At 46.0% G+C, this 20,442-nt stretch overlaps 1 protein-coding gene across 2 annotated transcripts in view; it reads left to right on the top strand.

The window, feature by feature from the left end:
* METTL15 (methyltransferase 15, mitochondrial 12S rRNA N4-cytidine) overlaps positions 1–6,593 on the top strand; it is a 759,979-nt gene extending 753,386 nt beyond the window's left edge. The window contains exon 6 of one of the 2 annotated variants that reach the window (XM_069221973.1): positions 5,530–6,593. In XM_069221973.1, the coding sequence (XP_069078074.1) occupies positions 5,530–5,975 (446 nt within the window). In that variant the 3' untranslated portion in view covers positions 5,976–6,593. The remainder of the gene's footprint in view (positions 1–5,529) is intronic. The other variant, XM_069221972.1, reaches the window with a different exon arrangement.
* The last annotated feature ends 13,849 nt before the right edge of the window (positions 6,594–20,442 follow it).

Below are 20,442 nucleotides of genomic sequence, written 5' to 3' on the forward strand. Positions count from 1 at the left end.
GCAGTGTAGTCTGCTGCCCAGTAGTGCCATTTTTTAAACAAGGTTGTGTACATATTATAATGGTATATGTACAAGCTATCTTGTTAGAACTTAGAATATTCTCTATTTAGAATGTATAGTGATTTTGGTTGCTATGTGTTTAGCAGTTGTCTGCTGCACTTCGCTCTGGCTGCTCATGCTATTGTTGTGGGACATTCCTTATTCAATAAAGTCGTTTAGCTAACCAGAAACCTGACTGCCTGACCACTAGATTTTCCATCCCGTCGGAGGCGCTCCCCAACACTACAGAGGTGTAATCCAAAACACCATGCAAAAGCCTGTCATGAGATATAAGGCATTCATTTAACAGCCACTATAGCCTGGGACCCAGTTGCCACCCACTGAGACTATTCCGCACATTGAGATTAAAATGCTCTCCTTTAAACAGGAAGAAACAGAAGGAGAACCACAGAGATTTTAGAAACTCCCTGTACCAGCCACTGTCTACCATTTTCCACATAATTAGCTTCAAACGAGCTCCCATTGTTCTTGGTTTTGGGCTGTACATATAGCGTCTATGCTTGTTGAAAGTGTGGGATAATTACTAACTGCCATACATTGTAGGGGTATATTGTAAGTCATGGACATGACTATATTGAGGAAGCCGGGTGAAGGCTGAGTTCCTTAATGAGGTCACCAAACTACGTGACTACTTTCAATTTCTGTGTAACTTATAAAAGAGGGTGTTTTCTAGTGATGTCAAAAGTGGACTATAATAAGGAAATTGCAGGCGTTGCTATACAACTATGACATGCCTCTATGCATTACACATTTAAATCAAGTGATTTTATCCTAGATAAAGGTAAATGATTTCATGCATATTTTTCTTTTGCCATCTTTATCGCCAATCAGTGGCAAGTTCCGTCAGCACGGAGGTTATCAGAATTGTTTTATAATTCATGATGTTTCTTCCAGACACATTCTTAAATTGTTGTGGATTTACATATTTGTGTTAAAAAAACATATGTCAAACTCTGTACAAATACAACTTGATACACTATTAAGTTACCAGTTGGTATCCAGTTGAGGGGACTTGTGTATCTCAGGTTTGCCCAATTTCATCCTTTCTGTGACCTCATCAAAGTCTGTTATGGGTTCGGGCTAGAGGTTTAAATCTCCTTCAGCCATGCTGCAGCGCTGATAAATCCTAGCTATTGCCTCAAACTAAATAGGGGATTTCGCACCTTAGGCCAATGGATCGACACAACATTGATTTGAGAGGATGTCAAGGATGCATGTCATAATAAACATCAGTAACAAAAAATCAATAATCTAATCGCTATACAATAACCACACCAGTTTATTAAGAAGGATTATAAATGTATCAATGCTAAAGGCACGAAAATGATTCTCAAACATAAATGATAAGCATATAGAATCATCAACTGCTGATTAGTACGCCTTATATATCTGAGTTTAATCAAAGGAAGTAAACAAATTAACTCAAGTATTATAACACAACTTAATAACACTAATATTTGCAACAGTGAAATAAAATACATTTCAGCAAGAGATCAAAGAATGTCAATATAAATCATGAGCATGTAAAGACGAATTCCCTCACTAAACACTAATTAGCATTAACGTGTTGGGGTTCGTGTAAAAGATTTAGAAACACAAATTTAGGAAAATATACTAACTCGGGTTTTAACAAAAATATTATCATTATGCAACTATTAATTTATGAGTTGCAGATAGTACCTGTAAAACAAAAGTCACATATAACTATACGCAATTTATATATTACCCATAGAACAACAACCAGAAGATCACTTCAGCAAAGGGAACCATCAGTAGGACGATCTATAAATCCCTCAAGCCTACATGACTACAAAACTCCCCATTAATCTAACTCTGAAAATATCGCTGGAAAAGCTCACAAAGTCTAGTCTGCTTCTCTCCTCTCTTTCTTCTCTATTACCAACCAACAATAGCTCCCAAGAATAGGTGACAGAACATTATATTAACTTTGACAAAACTCATGATTGGTTAAGACATGGGGTGTTCTACAATTCAGACAATAAAACTAAAGTTGGATAACTAAAAGTTACACATTCATAATACACTGAATTCTTCTTTGACAACATTTCATTTATGTAATCATTAGCTAGACTCAATTTATAACAATTTCTTCTTCTCTTCCGTCTCAGATATAGATCCATTGTTTCATCTTGTCCGAATCTTAGGTTCAGGAATAAACATCTAATATATTTGCCATCTACTTCCATCCTCGAGGAAGAAACCACACGTTAGTAAAAAAATTTCTAAACAATAGGACAGTAAACCCGAACAATGACCTAATACGTTTGGCCTTGTGAGACATAACACCAAATCCCACTAGGGGTAGCTGTCTACACGTCTATAAGCTATTAATCACACTCCTTTAAGTGAGCATTGAGCAATGAAAAACAACTGCAAATTTAGCTAAAGTAAGCCTTAGTAGAAAACAAAATGAATCATGGTGGCCATTTACAAAAGTCACTAAATAAAGGTACACTGTTCCAAAAGACAAAATTAGAGATGAAAAAAGGGAGACCTGTAATCTCAGGAGCGAGAACCCTCAAGCATCACTCTGGATGACTAGCATCATCATCGGGAATTGCTCCTCACTAGGCCGGCTCTGCAATGCCTAGTGAGCACCCCGAAGTGGGGGCTCTCAGCCTGATTTGTGTGATAGTGACTGATAAGTTCAACTGTGCAAAGTGTGGATACTGTGAGTCACCACCAAAAACAAAAAAGAGGTTAAAATTGGTTATTCATCCGTTAAACACCATCATTTAATCAGTCTAATGTAACAAGGATGAAGACCAAGGTTAAAAACAAAAATTTGAAAGTTAGGTTGAGGATTATGCTCAAAAACCTTTCAAAAAGTTGATAAATGTTATAGAGCGTCCTAAACATTTAAAAGAACCTCTATGTTATGGTCGACATGTTTCGCATCTATTGGTCCATCCGGATCCATTGACGCTTCATCAGGACCTACATAACTAGATAAAGAGACCTCTTTAAAGTGCGTATCATCAATCAAGATACAAGGAGACCGGGCACTTACTTAAGTTAACTGGTGATACAGGTACCCACCCCCTACTCGAGAACAGGTGCCATGGGTAGTGCGTCTCTGGGACTCAAGGTGCCACTAAATCGTAGATCACCGGTCCTTCTTGTTGGACCTACCCTCGGAGACAGCCACCCGGAACAGTGTACCTTTATTTAGTGATTATTGTTGGGAGATTGTACACTGGACCATCAACACTCCCGGTCCCTCTTCTTTTGTTCATAGCATTTACAAAAGTCACCCGTTTTTCACATATTAGTTCATCAATGATCAGTACATTATTAATTAATAAAATCATCATTAAAATTTCTGCTTCTGCAGCCACAATTGCTAGTCTGTTGATATTGATACTGGTTTTCGTTTTCAGCAACAACAGTGGCATTTGATTGATTCCATGAGTGGTTTTACACATTATCAAAATACACTTGCATGGCCATTGGAAATTTTCAGCGTTGTGAGCCTCAACAGGACAATCTTGAAGGCCTGTGAAGGCCTCAGTAGTCTTAAAAAATTGTCACTTCTAGTGAAGCGCGTTGATAGCCCATTTTCTTGGAAAACCTGTATTTGAGCCCCCAACAAATGCTTGCCACTGTAGTTCCCTAGTTTCTACAGGAGGTAACATTGCTCCAACAAAGTGTGCTGACCCTCATACAAATTCAAAAAGAAAAATACTCCTCAAGCTCAGGAGGCCAATGGATTAAAGGTCAACCTACTTATTTCAGGGCGATTTGTGTGGAGCTCGTGGGAGCAGTAGTAATATATGGGGAAGTATGGGATTTCATGGAGACTTGGTGCAATCTGAGAAGAACAAATCTGAGATGAAAAAGGAATTTATAAATGGTGTAGCAAGTTGGAGACTGGGGCACTCTTGAAAGAGGTAATTGGCATGCAGCAGACCTTAGGCACCATGTTTGTAAGAACCAACCTAATACAGTTGATGGATTCATTCACACACTCAGTTTTGTAGTTTAGATAGTATTAGAACATTGGAATGTTGAAAGCTCCATTGAAAGCAATGGTTTGCACCAGGCATCTAAAGGCCTGTAGAAGCCCAAAGCATCAACATTACAATGTTTTTATTCACAGCTGTTGCTGTAAACAAATGCGTCATGGAGCCTGAGGGGATTCCAATCCCCTCAGTCTCAGTGAGGCCTTTGTTTTACTTATTAGAACATTCTGCCTTCTAGTTGCAGAATGTTCTAATATCTTTATAGCCCTCCGTAGCTGGGCTGTACCTGCATTAAAGTCCTGATCCCTTGTTAAAGGCCCTCGCCTTTGGTTCGGGCCTTTAACGCTGGAGTGGGCCTTTAATGTCCAGAATAGCCCGCTACATTTGACTATAAGGCTATATTAGAATATTGTAATGTTGGGAGCTCCATTGAAGACAATGGAGTGCTCTGGGCTTTTACTGGCTGGTAAAGCCTGGAGCATCAAAATTCCAATGTTCTTCGTTCACAGCAACAGATGTGAACAAAGGCCTCACGAAGCCTGAGGGTATTTCGATCCCCTCAGGCCCTGTGAGAACTTTGTTTTATTTATTAGAACATTGGAATGTTGGGAGCGCTATTGGAGACCATGGAGTGCTCTGGGCTTTTACTGGCTGATAAAAGCCAGGAGCATCAACATTCCAATATTCTTTGTTCACAGCAGCAGCTGTGAACAAAGGCATCATGGAGCCCAAAGGGATTTTAATCTCCTCGGGCTCCGTGAGGACTTTGTTATATTTATTAGAACATTCTACCCTCTAGTGGCAGAATGTTATAATAGCCTTATAGCCCTTTGTAGCTGGGCTATATTGTCCATTAAAATCCCACTCCATTTCATTATTACTGCCAGAGTAATTTAATGTTCTTAGGAAGTGTATTTCAACTCTCTCCTGCCATTATTTATCAGAAATTTTCAGAGTGCCCCAGTAATCCTTGATCCCTTTATCCTAAAGCATGTAAACATCTCGCCTTTCTAAAGGTTTTTCAGGTTGCAATTATTTAAGACTGCTTGGCACCTCCTTTGTTAGATTACTTAAGGCAACGTCTGTCTAGAGAACCCATCATTCTTTAAAGCAGAAAATTGGCAGATGTCAGTGCTTGGAACGTTACTTCTAGTAGCTCTACTTGGTCTTTATGCGTCATATGGAACTCTCATCTGCATGCTGAGGAGCCAAGGTCATAACATGCAAACACTTTAGAATGGATTGTGTTACTTTAGTTTTCAACCACTAGAGCACAATTTCCAGTCTTCACCCTCCATTTCAAGTATTCACAGATGTGTGTTAAAGTATCTATTTTATCCCACTTTTGTCTTAGTCGCATAATAGTAATATCTGTTAGCACCACTTCAAAAACAATAGATGTATTATTATAGTGTATTCAATTTGTAGCACAAAGATACTGTATGGTAGCAACATTGTAATAATACAATTATTTTGCACATTGCAGGAGCTTTTCCAGCTGCAGCTCTGCATGCAAGAAAAGACCTATTGCAGAGACCGGTACATGCTGCAACCAAAACCTTCCAAGCTCTGAGAATATTTGTGAACAATGAATTGAATGAGCTGTATGCTGGCCTCCTCACAGCAGAGAAGTTTCTAAAACCTGGAGGTAGACTTGTAGCCATTTCTTTTCACTCATTAGAAGACCGTATCATAAAGAGGTTTCTTCATGGCATAGACATGTCAGAAGAACCAAACCTGTCTATTAGCCAGAAGATACATCGTCGGCTAAAGGGTCATGAAGAGTTAGACGATCAGGAGGAAATCTCAGGCCCAAACCCTAATACAAGGTGGACATGCATTCAGAAGAAGGTGAAAACCCCACAGGACCAGGATGTTCAAGATAACCCGAGAGGTCGTTCTGCAAAACTTCGTGCAGCAATCAAGCTGTAGAAATGGAAATCTTTTGCCTTCTATGTTTTAAACAAAGACGCATGACTTACCAAATACAAATGTGCCTGGAAGTATTTAAAACAGGAATGAATCTTTGATTATGGCTATAAATTAGTTTTACTTTAGTTTACGTAACTGTAAGTCGTCAAGTATGTTAATAGTCGAAGAAGCCTCATCAAGTAAAAACGCGCAGTGGGTAATATTGTTCCTTGAAATCTACTAAGAACGGGCACAGTTTTTACCATGTTTATTGTATTTATGTTTTCCAGGCCTAGCGATAAGTAATCTTAATATTACATTCCATTCATATCGTAAGTGGCTTAAACTGGGCTAAAGTTAACTAAAAGGTTCCATTACCTGATAATATTTAGGATGTCTTACTATATATTCAACAAACATTAATAGAGTAAAATAAAATGAACATAAACAAGGGGTGATAATAGGGAAGGGAGAGAGGACGTTAGAACCCACATGGTATATCTTAAACATTGAAATATGTCAAAATACAAAATTACGCTTCAGTGTTTTAGAAGGGAAGTAGAATCAGGTTATATAAGCAAATTAATTGTTGCACTTCTTAATTTGTATACTTTTGCAATATAAATATGTTATGGAGTCCAGCGTTTGTCAAACTTCAGGAATTCTTCAGTAGATTTTTTTAAAGTCTCTATGGGGTATGCCACCGTTTCGAATACAATATATATCGGATAGAGACTTCTAGCTGCAGATTCCTTACCTTAGAATATTCCCCAGGCGTCAGATTGGATCTGGAAGGTTTTAGAACAGTACCCCTGTGTGCAGGTAGGTGGCATCATTCCTCTGTGCATCAGTGTTATCTGTGCCAGAAGTGAAATGCATAGTACCTATATAGGCTCCACCCCGGCACGCTGATGTCAGTTCTTTCATTTAAGCACAGAATAGTGATGATTTGGACTGAGCTACCCCTTGGTCCCTTTTTGACTGGCTTTTTTCCTTATTTCATCATGTTGTCTTTTTGTATTTGTTTTTGTTTTTTTGAGAACTTTTTTCCCAGTGTGAGGCATGTCACCCAAGAAACCGGCTGATTTCAAACTATGTTGGGCCTGTCACAAGCAAATATCAGTGACCACTTGATGGGTTTGTGGTACTTGGAGCTGGACCACAACTCCAAGACCTCAGAGGTCTGCTGTGCCATGCATCCGACGGCACTGAGGGAACACTCCTTCAAGCTCCTTGCCAGCCGACGACAATTGACTCTGTGATGCTCGAGGTCCCGATCGCATGGACCATTCGAGGTGCCCTTCCTTGATGGTCTATCAAAGTCTTTCAACAAAACGTGGAATGTTGGCACTCCAGGCCCCACAAGTCGGCTGAACCTGGGTCCACTCTGCACTTCCCTGATTGTCCGAGAGCGACCCCACCCATCAGAAGGAGTTATATGCAGCCATGTACCTCATTTTGTATATCCTGGCCATCTGGAGCACATTCAGACTCCGCGAGAGGGCAGGGGGTTCGTTCTCAGCAACAGTTGGCCCCATGGAACCCATGCTGGATCTGGAGCTGATCTGCCAGCGAGACCAAGACCTTCCTCAATGCCCGTTCCAGTGCTGACGCCCCTGCCGTTGCCCCTAGGCAGAACTGCCCCCAGTTCTGATACAGAGCTGATACGGAGCCTGATGGTTGTTGTCTGACTCCGATGCGACTAGGTCTATGCTTCCTGAAGCAGGGCTAGTGCCTTATTTGTTTGATAGGCCTGGAGAAGAAGAAGAATGAGAGGGGTCTATGGACAGCTCTGTGATGAGGAGCAGGACAACTGGTCTGAGGAACTGGCACCTCACACTGGCCTGGTCCCTGGTGAGTAAGGTGACTGGGATCTTGGACATTCAGTTGTCCACAGTGGCAGTCAAGACAAACATCTTGGCGGAGGTGCTTCAGCCAGGAGACACCACTTCTGAACTCCTACTTCCTTTTAATGAATCTCTTACAGACATCCTACTCTGGGTCTGGTCCAAGTCCTGCACAGTGGCTCATGTGTATAGGACTGCTAGAAACTGCGTCTCTGGTTGGCAGTCAGTCTGCACTCCGTCCAAGCAGGGACCCTCACTCTAGTGAGGGCAATGGAGATGCACACTTAGATAACCGTTGCTCACCCCCTTGGTAGCTTTGCACAAGCAGTCAGGCTTATCACAAAGGCAATGTGTAAAGTATTTGTACCAACACACACAGCTGTCTTTGGATCTAGAGCCCCCACAATGTCAATACCAATCCTTTCAAAGGGGGTGCTGACTACAGGAAAAGGTTGGAGGGGAGCTTCACATTTCCCCTGACTCTTGCCACTTGCCTGACAAGTTTGACAAGATCTGCAGTGCGCATCAGAGTGCCTGGGCATTCGGGACCAGTAAAAGTGGGTGACAAGCCGTTCAAAGGTTTTGTCCTGCCCCAAATGTCCATCTAAAGGCATATCATGAGCCAGACTCAGTAGGAAGCTCTGGGGTACCACCAGCACAGTTCTACCCAGGTACAGCAACCTTATGCTCACTATATAGAAGACCGTCTTCCCAATAAATCAGATGTGAACCATACTCCTTGCCAGACGCCTTTTCTGGAGCCTGCTACCACAAACCCTCCAGAGTAGGGCATGTCTTCTGTGCCTCACAAAATTCTTCCCTTATGGGTCCCCTTTCAACTGCCACCGATTAAGCTCAGGGACCTCCCCCAGTTCAACCACCTGTTCCCCTGTAGGCTCTGGGGCATTCCCCTCATGTTCAGCCTCCTCCTGGATCATGGGAACGTCTGGAGCGGGTTTCCCGTGCCCCTTCCCTTCCTCCTTCTGGCAGACACCTGGGCTACTCTCTCAGGCTCCAGGGTCTCCTGATCACGGCTGCCATTGACCGGGTGGACACACACACCCACTCAGGCAAACCCAACATCTCCAGTGAGACCTGTGTTCTACATCCTTCCAAGCGGAATGCTCCAGGTCATTGCCAAGCAGACAATCTACAGGCATGGTTGGGCTCACAGCTCAGCTTAAGGCACCTGAGACCCCCACCATTCAAAGGAAACCTGTGCCACTCTGCACAGGTGCTCTGAGTTGTCTACCGCAACTACTTGGTGAAGTACATGGGTATCTACCTGCTTTTCAGACACTAGGTGACTTCTCAAAGTAGTCACACTGGCTCCTTTGTCTCTCAGATTCTCCAACCTCTGTCCATTGATGGTCACACACTGCTTGTACTTTTTAGTGTTCTCAGGCACAAGGGTTCTCTGGACCATCTCACTGTCCCCTAGTGAGGCAAGGGTCATCGCAGCTGGCTCCCACCCACCTGGAACCAACTTCTCCCCAAGAGGTACACTTACCAAACCCTGTGACTGAGCACCAGTGGGTGCCTGTGTCCCCTTGGGACATTTGGGATGCCCCCTCATGGGACCCACCTGATCACATGCAAAGCACTTGTGGGTACCCCTCTCTGCAGGTTTCCCTGTAGAGATCTAGGGTTTCTTTTCAACTGGGGGCTGGGATTCCTTACCCTGGGAACTAGGTTGGGGCCCTTTAGAGAACTGCCCCTGTTTACCCTTACCTCCCCCCCTTCTTCTGATAGGGACCCTGCCCACCCTTGGTGTGGCACCCCACATACCTCTTCTGGACCCTGGTACTCTCCCAGCGGTCTGCTTCCTGGGGTGAATCAGCTTGCTGTCAATTAGGTGCTGGCACAGCTCTGGAAAACAAAGACTGTACAAGTTCTCCCAATCAATTAAGTTGTAAAGCCCCTCATAAGTTGTTACCTTACTACCCTTCACCCAACCATCTAGTGACCTGCAAAAAGAGTCTGCATACTCCAACCAAGTTTGGGAATCCTTTTTCTTATAGGATCTAAAAATGTTCTTTGTCCTACTCAGGGATGAGACCATGTCTTGTAAGTAGGGCATCCTTCATAGAATAGTAGGCGAGTCCCTGAGGATCCCCTAAAGATGTCAGGGTGTCCCTGCCCTCTACCTCATAATGCTGCCACAGACCCGCCCCCCAATGTAATTCAGGGACCATGTTTAGGTGGAGAGCTGACTCATATCCCTTAAACCACAGATAAATGTCATCCTCCCTCTTGTAATCCTTTACTAAGCCCATCGGAATATGTACACAATCCCTACTAGACTGGCTCCTCTGATCTAGTTCCCTTAAACTGAGCTCATGAGGCAGGAACATCTTTTTCTCCTCTATGGCCAACTTTCTCTCTTCTTTCTCCATTTTAAGCTTCTCTAACTCCGACTGGTGAACCCTCTCTGCCTGACTGTCCTTCAACTCCTCAGGAGTCAGACCCTTAGTTGATACACTGCTACCTGCCCAAGAGACCCTCCCCCAGGCAGAACAGGTACATCCACTACCAAATTATGAACACTCTGCACCTATTCACCCTCATCCTCCTATTGTGTGTGCCTCCCAGCCTCCTTGGCTGCCTACCAGGCCCTCAATGCCTTTTGCAGTTCCTCCTTCCTGGCGGAGCTCCTGATTTGGTAGGCAAGATCCTTACAAAACTGCTTCAGTTGAGCCACTATGTACTCCTCCAGTTTCTGCTACTCAAAAACAGCCTTTTTAGACACACTGGTGCATCCCCAGATTGAGGCATGTTGGTAAGGCTTACTCACAGATGCAAAGTTCCAAGAAGAACAGAGTTCCAAAGAGAAGTTTAAAAAAATCGCAAAAAAGATGGAAGCAGAAAAAGTCCAAAAAGAGAAAGCAAATACAAGTAGATGTGGTCATGTAATGGTCTGCACTGAAAACAGTAGTGTACACGTAATCACTATGGGGGTCATTCTGACCCCGGCGGTCATGGACCGCCGGGGCCAGGGTTGGCGGGAGCACCGCCAACAGGCTGGCGGTGCCCCGCAGGGCATTCTGACTGCGGCGGTTTGGCCGCGGTCAGAAGTGGAAAACCGGCGGTCTCCCGCCGGTTTTCCGCTGCCCAAAAGAATCCTCCATGGCGGCGCAGCTCGCTGCGCCGCCATGGGGATTCTGACACCCAATACCGCCATCCCAGAGCCGCCAGGAACAGGATGGCGGTATGGGGTGTCGTGGGGCCCCTGGGGGCCCCTGCAGTGCCCATGCCAATGACATGGGCACTGCAGGGGCCCCCGTAAGAGGGCCCCACTTTGAATTTCACTGTCTACATTGCAGACAGTGAAATTCGCGACGGGTGCAACTGCACCCGTCGCACCTTCCCACTCCGCCGGCTCCATTCAGAGCCGGCGTCCTCGTGGGAAGGTTGTTTTCCACTGGGCTGGCGGGCGGCCTTTTGGCGGTCGCCCGCCAGCCCAGTGGAAAACCCAGAATCACCGCAGCGGTCTGACGACCGCGGTGCGGTGTTCTGGCGGGGGTACTTTGGCGGGCGGCCTCCGCCGCCCGCCAAGGTAAGAATCACCCCCGATATGTCAAGTACAAATACAAGTTCTAACCTGTTAGACCTGACAGCCTTAGGGTGGTCACCCCTAACTTTTTGCCTGCCTCCCTCCACTTTGTGGACACTTGTTGCTGGTTTTAGGACTCTGCGTACTTTACCACTGCTAACCAGTGCTAAAGTGCATATGCTCTCCCTTAAAACATGATGTCATTGGATCATACCCAATTGGCTTCTTTAATTTACTTATAAGTCCCTAGTAAAGTGCACTATATGTGCCAAGGGCCTGTAGATTAAATGCTATTAGTGGGCCTGCAGCACTGATTGTGCCACCCACTTAAGTAGCCCCTTAACCATGTCTCAGGCTTGCCATTGTGTAGGTTCACTGCCAATTCGACTTGGCATTTAAAAGTCCTTGCCTATCCTAAAACTACCCTTTTTCTACATATAAGTCACCCCTAAGGTAGGCCCTAAGTAACCCATAGGGCAGGGTGCTGTGTAGAAAAAAGGCAGGACATGTACCTATGTAGTTTACATGTCCTGGGAGTGTAAAACTCCTAAATTCATTTTACACTGCTCTGAGGCCTGCTCCTTTCATGGGCTAACATTAGGGCTACCCTCATATGCTGTTTGAGTGGTAGCTCCTGATCCGAAAGGAGTAACAAGGTCATATTTAATATGGCCAGAATGGTAATACAAAATCCTGCTGACTGGTGAAGTTGGATGTAATTTTACTATTTTAGGAAGGCCACTTTTAGAAAGTGAGCATTTTTATGCACTTAAATCCCTCTGTGCCTTACAACCCACGTCTGGCTAGGTTCAGTTGACAGCTCCCTTGTGCATTCACTCAGACAACCCCAAACACAGGATGCTCAGCCACACTTGCATAGATCTGCATATTGAATGGGTCTTCCTGGGCTGGGAGGGTGAAGGGCCTGACACTTACATGTCAAAGGACAGTAGCCTGCCCTCACACAATGGACTGCCACACCCCCTACTGGGTCCCTGGCAGACAGGATAGAACTGAAAGGGGGCCTTGTACACTTCTAAGACTCTCTTTGAAGTCTCCACCACTTCAAAGGCACATTTGGGTATTTAAGCAGGGTCTCTGACCCTACCAACTCAAAAACTCCTGGGCAAGATACCACTGGAGAAGAATCCCTGAACCAGAACCTGCAACCTGCCAAGAACAGCTGCCTGGCTGCCCAAAGGACTCATTATCATTATTAATAGTCAATTTATTGATCAGTTAATTAAAGCCATTACAAAATAAAAAGTAAGAGAAACACTGTGTGAGGTCAAAATTAAATAATAAAATAATAAATATTAAATTTGAAAGAAAACAAAATGGTAAAAAATAGTCTACTAATTGTCTCCATTTGCAGCGAGGGGATGCTTACACACAAATAGGACCTTTGTGTGCCTTGCTATATGTTCCAGCTGCCAGAGCTAGAAGCCTCCTGAGAACTGTCACATATTTTGCACATATTGCCAAAGCCCAGGGCGCGGAATGTGAAAAACAAAGGTTGGATACCTCCATACAAGACCGTGCTCCTTGAGCCGGAGCTACTGGAATTATTAGCTGTCTTCTTTCGGCTGCTAATTTGGGACAGCAGCACAGAAGGTGTAGCCAGCTTTCTTGATGGTAAGAGCAGAGCCTACAGGTGCTTTTTTGCCTGTGTGCGGACCAATAAGGATTAAAGTCTTTAATTGGAAGGACTAATGTTCGCATAATCAGGATTTGATGCCGAGTGCCTGCATTTATTGCTTCTAGGAGGTATGGTTTAGGGGCTTCGACCAAATAGGAATCATTTAGCACAGGCATTGTTGGTGATTTAGTTGTCAGTATATCGAACTCTCTTGGGAGTTCCTTTGCTCTTTTGTTAATTGAGGTTTTCCAAACACTGTAGGTCACTGTGTCTGCCAGCTGAATGGATTCGCCTGTTTCAAAAGTCTTCTGTGCTTTACTTACTTGCCTGTGCCACGGGTTGCCAGGAGCTTCGAAAATCGTTCTCAAATGATGTTTTAATGTAAGCGAGTTGGCCTTCCTGAGATTGATGTAATATTTCAGGATTGCAGCTTGAAAGTCTATCTGCTGTGACTTTAGGCCCATTTCCAATCTGAGCCTGGTGCGACGGGTATACTTTGGTTGTTGTAAAATATTTAAGTATGCTCTGCAATGGGCCTGTTATATGGTGGATTCTGAGAACCCCGGCAATGCCAGGTAGCCATATTGCAGAGCAGGGAGTAGTGTCACCTTTGTTACTCTCAGTATTGGTGCAGCCGAGGCACTTCTGAGTTGGTTATTCAATTTGGTGAGTCCATATGTGATGATAGCAGCTTTGTGTCTAATTGCGCTTTTCTGTGCCCCTGCCGTATTGTTTTCTGTGAACCACACCCCCAAGTAGTTATATTTCCTGGCTGTGCAGATGATCTGGCTTCCCAATTGCCAGGTTGTGAGATTTTTGTTCCTGTACTTTCCAAATATAAGGACTAGTTTTTTCCTGATTAACCTGCAATTGATTAGCCTTGTTGAAAGTGTTCAGGGCATTTAGGGCTCGCTGTAATCCAGTTTTCGTCCAGTTTTCTTTCAGTCCATTATCACAATGTCATCCGCATATTGGATGATTTGTAGTCTTTTGGGGCCCGTCTTGGGTAGGACCTATCTACTAGCTTTCAGATATTTCTCCAAATCTGCAGTATGCAAGTTGAACAGTAGTGGGGCCAAGCCACATTCCTTTTTTAGGCTGCTATTAGTTTCTAATTTTCATGATAATGACCCTGCCCCTGTGGGAACCCGTTCCCAAGTATTGGAGCACAATGAAATTATGGCTTTTAAGAGATGTATGGGAATGCCCCATGATGACAGCTTCTTCCACAGGGTTTCATGATCAATCCTGTCGAAGGCCGCACTATAGTCAACAAAGCAGTAAAATAGCGGCTGATGGCCGATGTTAACTGCCTTGTGCTGTAAGTATGAAAGTGCCACGATGTTGAGGCCCCCGATCTGAAGCCAGATTGAAAGAATGGCTGAATTTGACACTCTTCTACCCAGGCTTCCAATTGGTCCAACAGCAGTCATGCGTACATTTTTGCCTTCACATCCAGGAGAGCAATTAATCAATAGTTTGCAGCTAGTGAGAAGTCCTCCTTTTTATAAATTGGGCACAGTATAGAACCTCTGCAGGACTCCGGGACTGTGGTCAGATGGTACGCGTTGTTAAAGATGTGTGACAGCTTCTCTACCCAGTCCGATGGGGCACATTTGAAAAGAGAAGCTGGTACACCGTTGGGTCCTGCCGCTCCATCCTTCTTAGTCCTTTCTCTCTTACTTTATGGCCGTTTCTTAACTTATTTATATAGTACTAGAAGCGGGCATGATTTGGGTCTTTTAGGAGCTGGAATAAGGTACCCCATTCCTTCCTATCTTTTTCCCCCTTGACCTCCCATATCAGTTTCTTAAGGGTTCTTCTGCTATTTGATACCTGCACAGCTGTGTCCCGTGTGGGCTTTTGCTTGTGCCTACGTAGGGCTCTACAGAGTGCCCGCCTTATTTTAAGCAAATTTTTGTCCATTTGTATTGGTGTACTTCTTCGGACAGAGTGAGTTCCATGTGCGCACCGGGAGTTACCCAACAGCAGCGTGTGTAGATCACCCACTGACTTCATCCACCATTCAAGGTTCCGGTTTGATTCCCAAGGAGAAGTTATTAACCATAGGATTATTTTAGAAGAATCCTCTGGTCTCCATTTGATTCTTCTCACAAGGTGTACTTGCTCCGTGCCCATTGAAGCCCCTACCACTGCATGCTGCTCGGCTGCTTGAACTTGTGATTCAGTTATGCATTTCAAGGGATTGTGGTCGCTCTCTACCCTCTCAGTGATTTCAAAGTGGCTAAGTCTCTGCTTAACCTTTTTCGAGAGGTACATACAATCAATGGTTGAGCCTGCCTTAAATGATGAGGGAAGGGGGCGCCCAATCCGATTATTCCTTTGCTCATGTCAGGCTGACAATAGGCTGAAAGTTGTAAAAATATTTTGGAGTAGTTGACCACCTCTATCCAAGGGGAGGTCCTCTGTTTTTTCATCGAGCCCGTGTACATTGAAATCACCCATCATAACAATTTCGTGGCCAGGGTGACTGAAGATGACTGTTTCCAAGTTTTTCTGGAGTTCGAGGATTGTTGCTACCTTGGATTTCCTTGGGGCATTTATGTAGCAGTTGATTAGTATGAGATCCACATTTTGTTGGACAATGTTCACACCACTAATTGTGATTTCTTGGGCCATTTTACTATTGATAGTAAGCTCAGTGGTTACCAAATGGACTGCGTATTTAATGAAGATGGATAATCCACCAGAAGGCCGACCACAAATACTAGGACGCGTGGCTGACTGGAAAATTTCATAATAGCCTGGCAGTAAAGAAGGAGCACATTTCCAGGTTTCTTGCATACAGATAATTTCATTGGAGTTTAGGTAGGACATGGCCTCGCCAGATCTACTGATACTCCTGAGACCTGCCACATGACCGAAATGACAGTGATTTTGGTGATCGTGAAGGATGGTACTCTATGGTCACCTTAGTGCTAGGACCGAGACCCTGGTTCTTCCCGATCCCTCTGCTTGCTTTGCGGGAATGTTTGTGTGACCGTATGAACTTCTCTTCTGTTTTGCGCACAGACTATGGTTATGGTCTGCAGGGTCACCGTTGTATGGGTCCCATAATTCTGCCCCCCACCTGAGCCTCTTAGAACAGATTTCTGCTTTGGAAGGGGGGCAGTATTTAAGAGGATGAATGGATATTTATCGAGCAGGGGGGTATATAGTTCAATGCCCCAATCTGTGAAAGATTCCCTTGCATCCCAGACTGCGGCCCTCTGTGCTGCATTTTTCCAAGTTGTTTTTGTGATCTCGTTTGTTGCATTCAGAGCAGGGGGCTCAAACCTAACCCACTCCATGTCTTCTGAGGTGATGTGCCTAAGAGTTGGCACTTGAGTAAATAGACCCAATCAGTTCCCTCTATTTAGAATATCTATATGACCTTTTGAGGTATAATGAGGGATGAACACCAGGTCCAGAGAGTCCTGCTCTACTGGGTCTGGAGTAGCCTGTCCAACTGGCAGTGCTTCCGAGTTGACTCAATAAATGGGATCACTACCAGTGGGGACATGATGAATTGCGTTTACCACTGAGTGGAGGGCCTGCTCTCTATCGGTGGTACCTGCTGTCTCTACGAGCTGTGGTGGTTGTGCCCTCCTTGGGGCCATTTGCAGGTCTTGATGGTTGTTGTGTATGGTGTATGGAGTGGAGTGCTCCCTTGCCCCTTCCTTACGGGAACAAGCTGTTGTGGTCCTTACTGAGATTGTTTACGGGCAGGGCCTTGAATATTGGATTCTGTGGTCCTTGGAGGGGTTCTGAGCCCCTGGGCTAATTGGTAAGATGATTGAGCCGCTTTTACTACTAGCTGAAGTCACACACAACCCAATGGCTTCTCCTACGTCATGGTCCCTGGGGTCAGCATTGTTGGCGCTACTATTTGATCTTGTGGTTGAACCAGTAGCGATGACCGTGGTGAAGCAGGTATCGACGTTTGTGCCCAGGATGTGGCTTTCCCTTGCCTGCATCGTTGAGCCATCATCAGTTCCACTGCATGTTCTTGTTGCTGGTCTGTTTGTGATGTGCGTGCCTGGAACATTGGGAAAAACTTCACAGTGCCACTAGCTTCCGATACTTCTGGGATAATATTTATTTTGTGCCTTTTGACTGATCTCGTTTGGCACCTATGTTTTCTGGCTTGCTTTTTTTGTTTCTTCCTTGCTTTTCTTGTAAGGGCTGTAGATAGATCTTGGGTAGGCTTGACGGGGAAGTGCATGATATCGTTCTTTCACCGACGATTGTAATGGTGCCTTTGGTATTAGTTTGCAGTTTTTCGCACGTGCAGGACTTTGTGCCCCTGCCTGGGCTGTAAAAGATTACTAAAGTTGGGCCATCACCCCCAGGAACTATGTGCGGTGGGCTGCTTGAATTTGCTCTTACTGTGACAGTATTTTGACCTTGAGCGACGGCTGGTTGGGCGGATTGACACCTTTGGGAAGGTAGGGTGGCCGTTGTAGCTTTATCAATTTTTGGTGTCTTCTTGGCTACTTCAACTAGCTCACACAGACTGTTTGGTAGGGCGGATAATTTTTCGAGGATCGGGAAGCAAGAACATTGAGCTCCTTTCATTGTAGTAATGAGGAGATTCTCCATATTTGTTACCTTTGTTCTAATTTCAAGTAGGTGTGTGGCCAGAGACTGAAACAAGTCCAGTTGCAACACCATCTTGTTTGACTGACAAAGAAGTGCCCTATCCATAATTGTTCTGAATGGTGGACCGCCTCCAGCCTCATCCTTGTCTGAATGTTTCTGTGCTGTTGTTGCTGTTACTGTTGTGGTTAAAGAAAGTGTTCTATTAATCTGCTCCTCTACATTGTTGAGGAACTGCTCGGACAATACCCTGAGCTCCTGGTCTGTGAGGCTAGACCTGCACCGGCTGGTTGGCAAGATTTTTGGTTTACCGCCGAGTGAGGATGTTAGCTTTGGGAGGGTGGCTGCCTCCATTAGCTCCGCTTGTACCGGGGACCACTCGAGTTCGCAGACTACTTGGGCGATTGTAGTCAGTTTGTGCGTTTCGTAGCCAGTCCCTGAGGTAAAGCATACCACAGGCTTGTTGAAGTGCTGGTTGGCCATGTCTGCTTTGGTAATGGAGCCTTTGTTCAGCAGTGTTGATGTTACGATCCCTGGAGGGGAGCAAACCACCAAGGAATTGTGATACTGAGTGGCGCTGTCTGCTGTAGAGGAGAGGTCTCTGTTCAAAGGTGGCAATAGTGCGATGCCTGCTTGTGAAGGGGAAAAAGTGAAGGCGGAGGAATCTTGGTGACCAGCTATTAGTGCAGGGCATGAGAGTGACCTGTGGGCAGTTATCCCCCCTGTAGATATCTCTGCTGAGTTTGTGAGTTGTGTGTGGATTTGGCCCTCTTTGATAGACTGGGTGTCTACTTCCTCCTCTGTTGCTTGCGGCCATACGTACGCTCTTCCTCGCTTTGAACTCCCTGTTGCTGTTCTACAGAGGAGTCGGACTATAGAGTCCTTTCCTTCGAGTCAGATCTGTCGGACCTCTGTTAGTATCTGGTCTGGGGGGGACTCCTCTTCTTCAAGTGCCCTGTCAGCCATTGGGTAAACGGAGCGCTCCCGTGCGTTTTGGTTGTGGGGTCGAGCAGTCCCCATCCCTTGACGACGTGTATTGTATTTCCTTTTAGGCATCGCCCTCAGGGACTGTAAGGGCCACTGTGGCGCCTAATACACTTGGTGATCTTGAGGACCGTCCCCATTCCTTGCGTGCTGCCGGCGTCCCTGTCGTTGACCCCCTGTCTGACTTTCTGACTCGTCCCACTGTGCGTGTTGCATCTGTGCTCCTGGTGCCTGGCGCACCAGGTGCTTTGTCCAGTCTGGCTTTGTATTCTGGGTGCCGCCACTCCTCCATGCCCATAGGCTGTAGCTAGCACTGGGTGTATGATGGAGGCGGTGGAGGGGCACAAGCACGCCACCTGGAGCACTGGTGATACTTGATCCAACAGTCCGGCTGGTGGTGAGGCAAGGAGGGGCAGGGTGAGGCAGGTAATGGGGGAAATGCAAAGTAGAGGCACGGGGAGGAACGCGGCGGGCAGAGATGGGGGGAGTTTTACGCAACGCTCTCACCCGACTCCTGGGTGCCTCCTATCCTCTCCACGTCCTCCCCACCACCTCTAGCATTTCCCCTACTCTCCCCCCTTGCTGCCACCTGCTACCACCCTACTCCCAGCTCCTCCTCCTCGGTTCCTCCAAGCTTCCTCCAAGTTGTGGAGTTGTGTCGAGCACGATCCGAAGGCCCTGGGGGAGAGGGGCAAAGGAGCACTTATTACCGGAGTGCTGTATGCTGAAAGCCGACCTCCAACCCTCCCGGCCGGCCTCATGGGTCACGGCAGCGGTGGAGGCAGGGGTGCTGGGAGGGGGCTGGATCTACACAGCCGGTTGTCGATGGTGGCTATCAATCGCGGCGACAGCGGCAATACCAGCAGACTGGAACTCCGCTATTCCCCCCACAAGCGGCGCCCAGTCTGGGCCGCTTCCGCAGGGGTCTACGGGAGGAGCTGCGAGCCATAAGGCGCGAGGCTTTCTGAAGTACTCTGATGGGTAGACTGCGCAGTTGCTGCACTCTTCTGCGTTTCCAGGGCAGAGTCAGCAGCGTCTCGCGTATCTCGTGCCGGGCAATCTTGTGTGAGTCGATGTGTGATGCAGCAAGTCGATCTGTGATGCAGCCCAAAGGACTCACCTGACTGCTTTTCTGAGAAGCATGCTGCCTTACTGTTGCCCTGCTGCCTTGCTGCTGTCTGGCTGTGCGGAGAAGTGCTCTCCAAGGGCTTGGATAGAGCTTGCCTCCTGTTCCCTGAAGTCTCAGGACCAAAAAGACTTTATTCCTGCAAAAGAACTCCTTGTGCGGTGAAAATCGACGCACAGCCTGCAAGAAACGATGAACATCGTGCATCGTGGTGAGAAAATCACCACACGCCGAACCCGAATGACGAGCCCAACTTCGCAAGGAGAAGATTGGCGCAGTGCCAGCGTTGCGACTGGAACTTTGACGCGTGGCCCACTGGATCGATGCAAAGCTGAGCCGGAACGACGCAGCCCGACATCCTGAGAGGAATTGACGCAGCGCCTGCCGTGCAGTAGACATTTCCACACATCGCCCACCAGATCGACGTAGCCCCTGTGACTTCGTCCTGCAAGCGCCGGATTTCAACGCATCTTCCCCGGGGTTGACCAAAATCCCTGCAACTGGAAAAGGATCCCATTCTACGTGCCGGAAATTGACGCAAAGCCTGCCCTGCGTGAAAACTCGATGGCGCATCACCTGTGTGCGCCGGAAAATTGACACACACCTCCCCGTTTTCCACGCATATCCTCCTCTGCGGTCCCTTGCAGAGAATTTGAACGCAAACCAGGTACTTTGTGTTTGCAAGAGACACGTGTTGCTTTTTAAGGTACTAAAGACACTTTATATCATTTTTACAGTGA

Source organism: Pleurodeles waltl, chromosome 3_1 (assembly GCF_031143425.1).
Source record: "Pleurodeles waltl isolate 20211129_DDA chromosome 3_1, aPleWal1.hap1.20221129, whole genome shotgun sequence".
Taxonomy (NCBI): Eukaryota; Metazoa; Chordata; class Amphibia; order Caudata; family Salamandridae; genus Pleurodeles; species Pleurodeles waltl.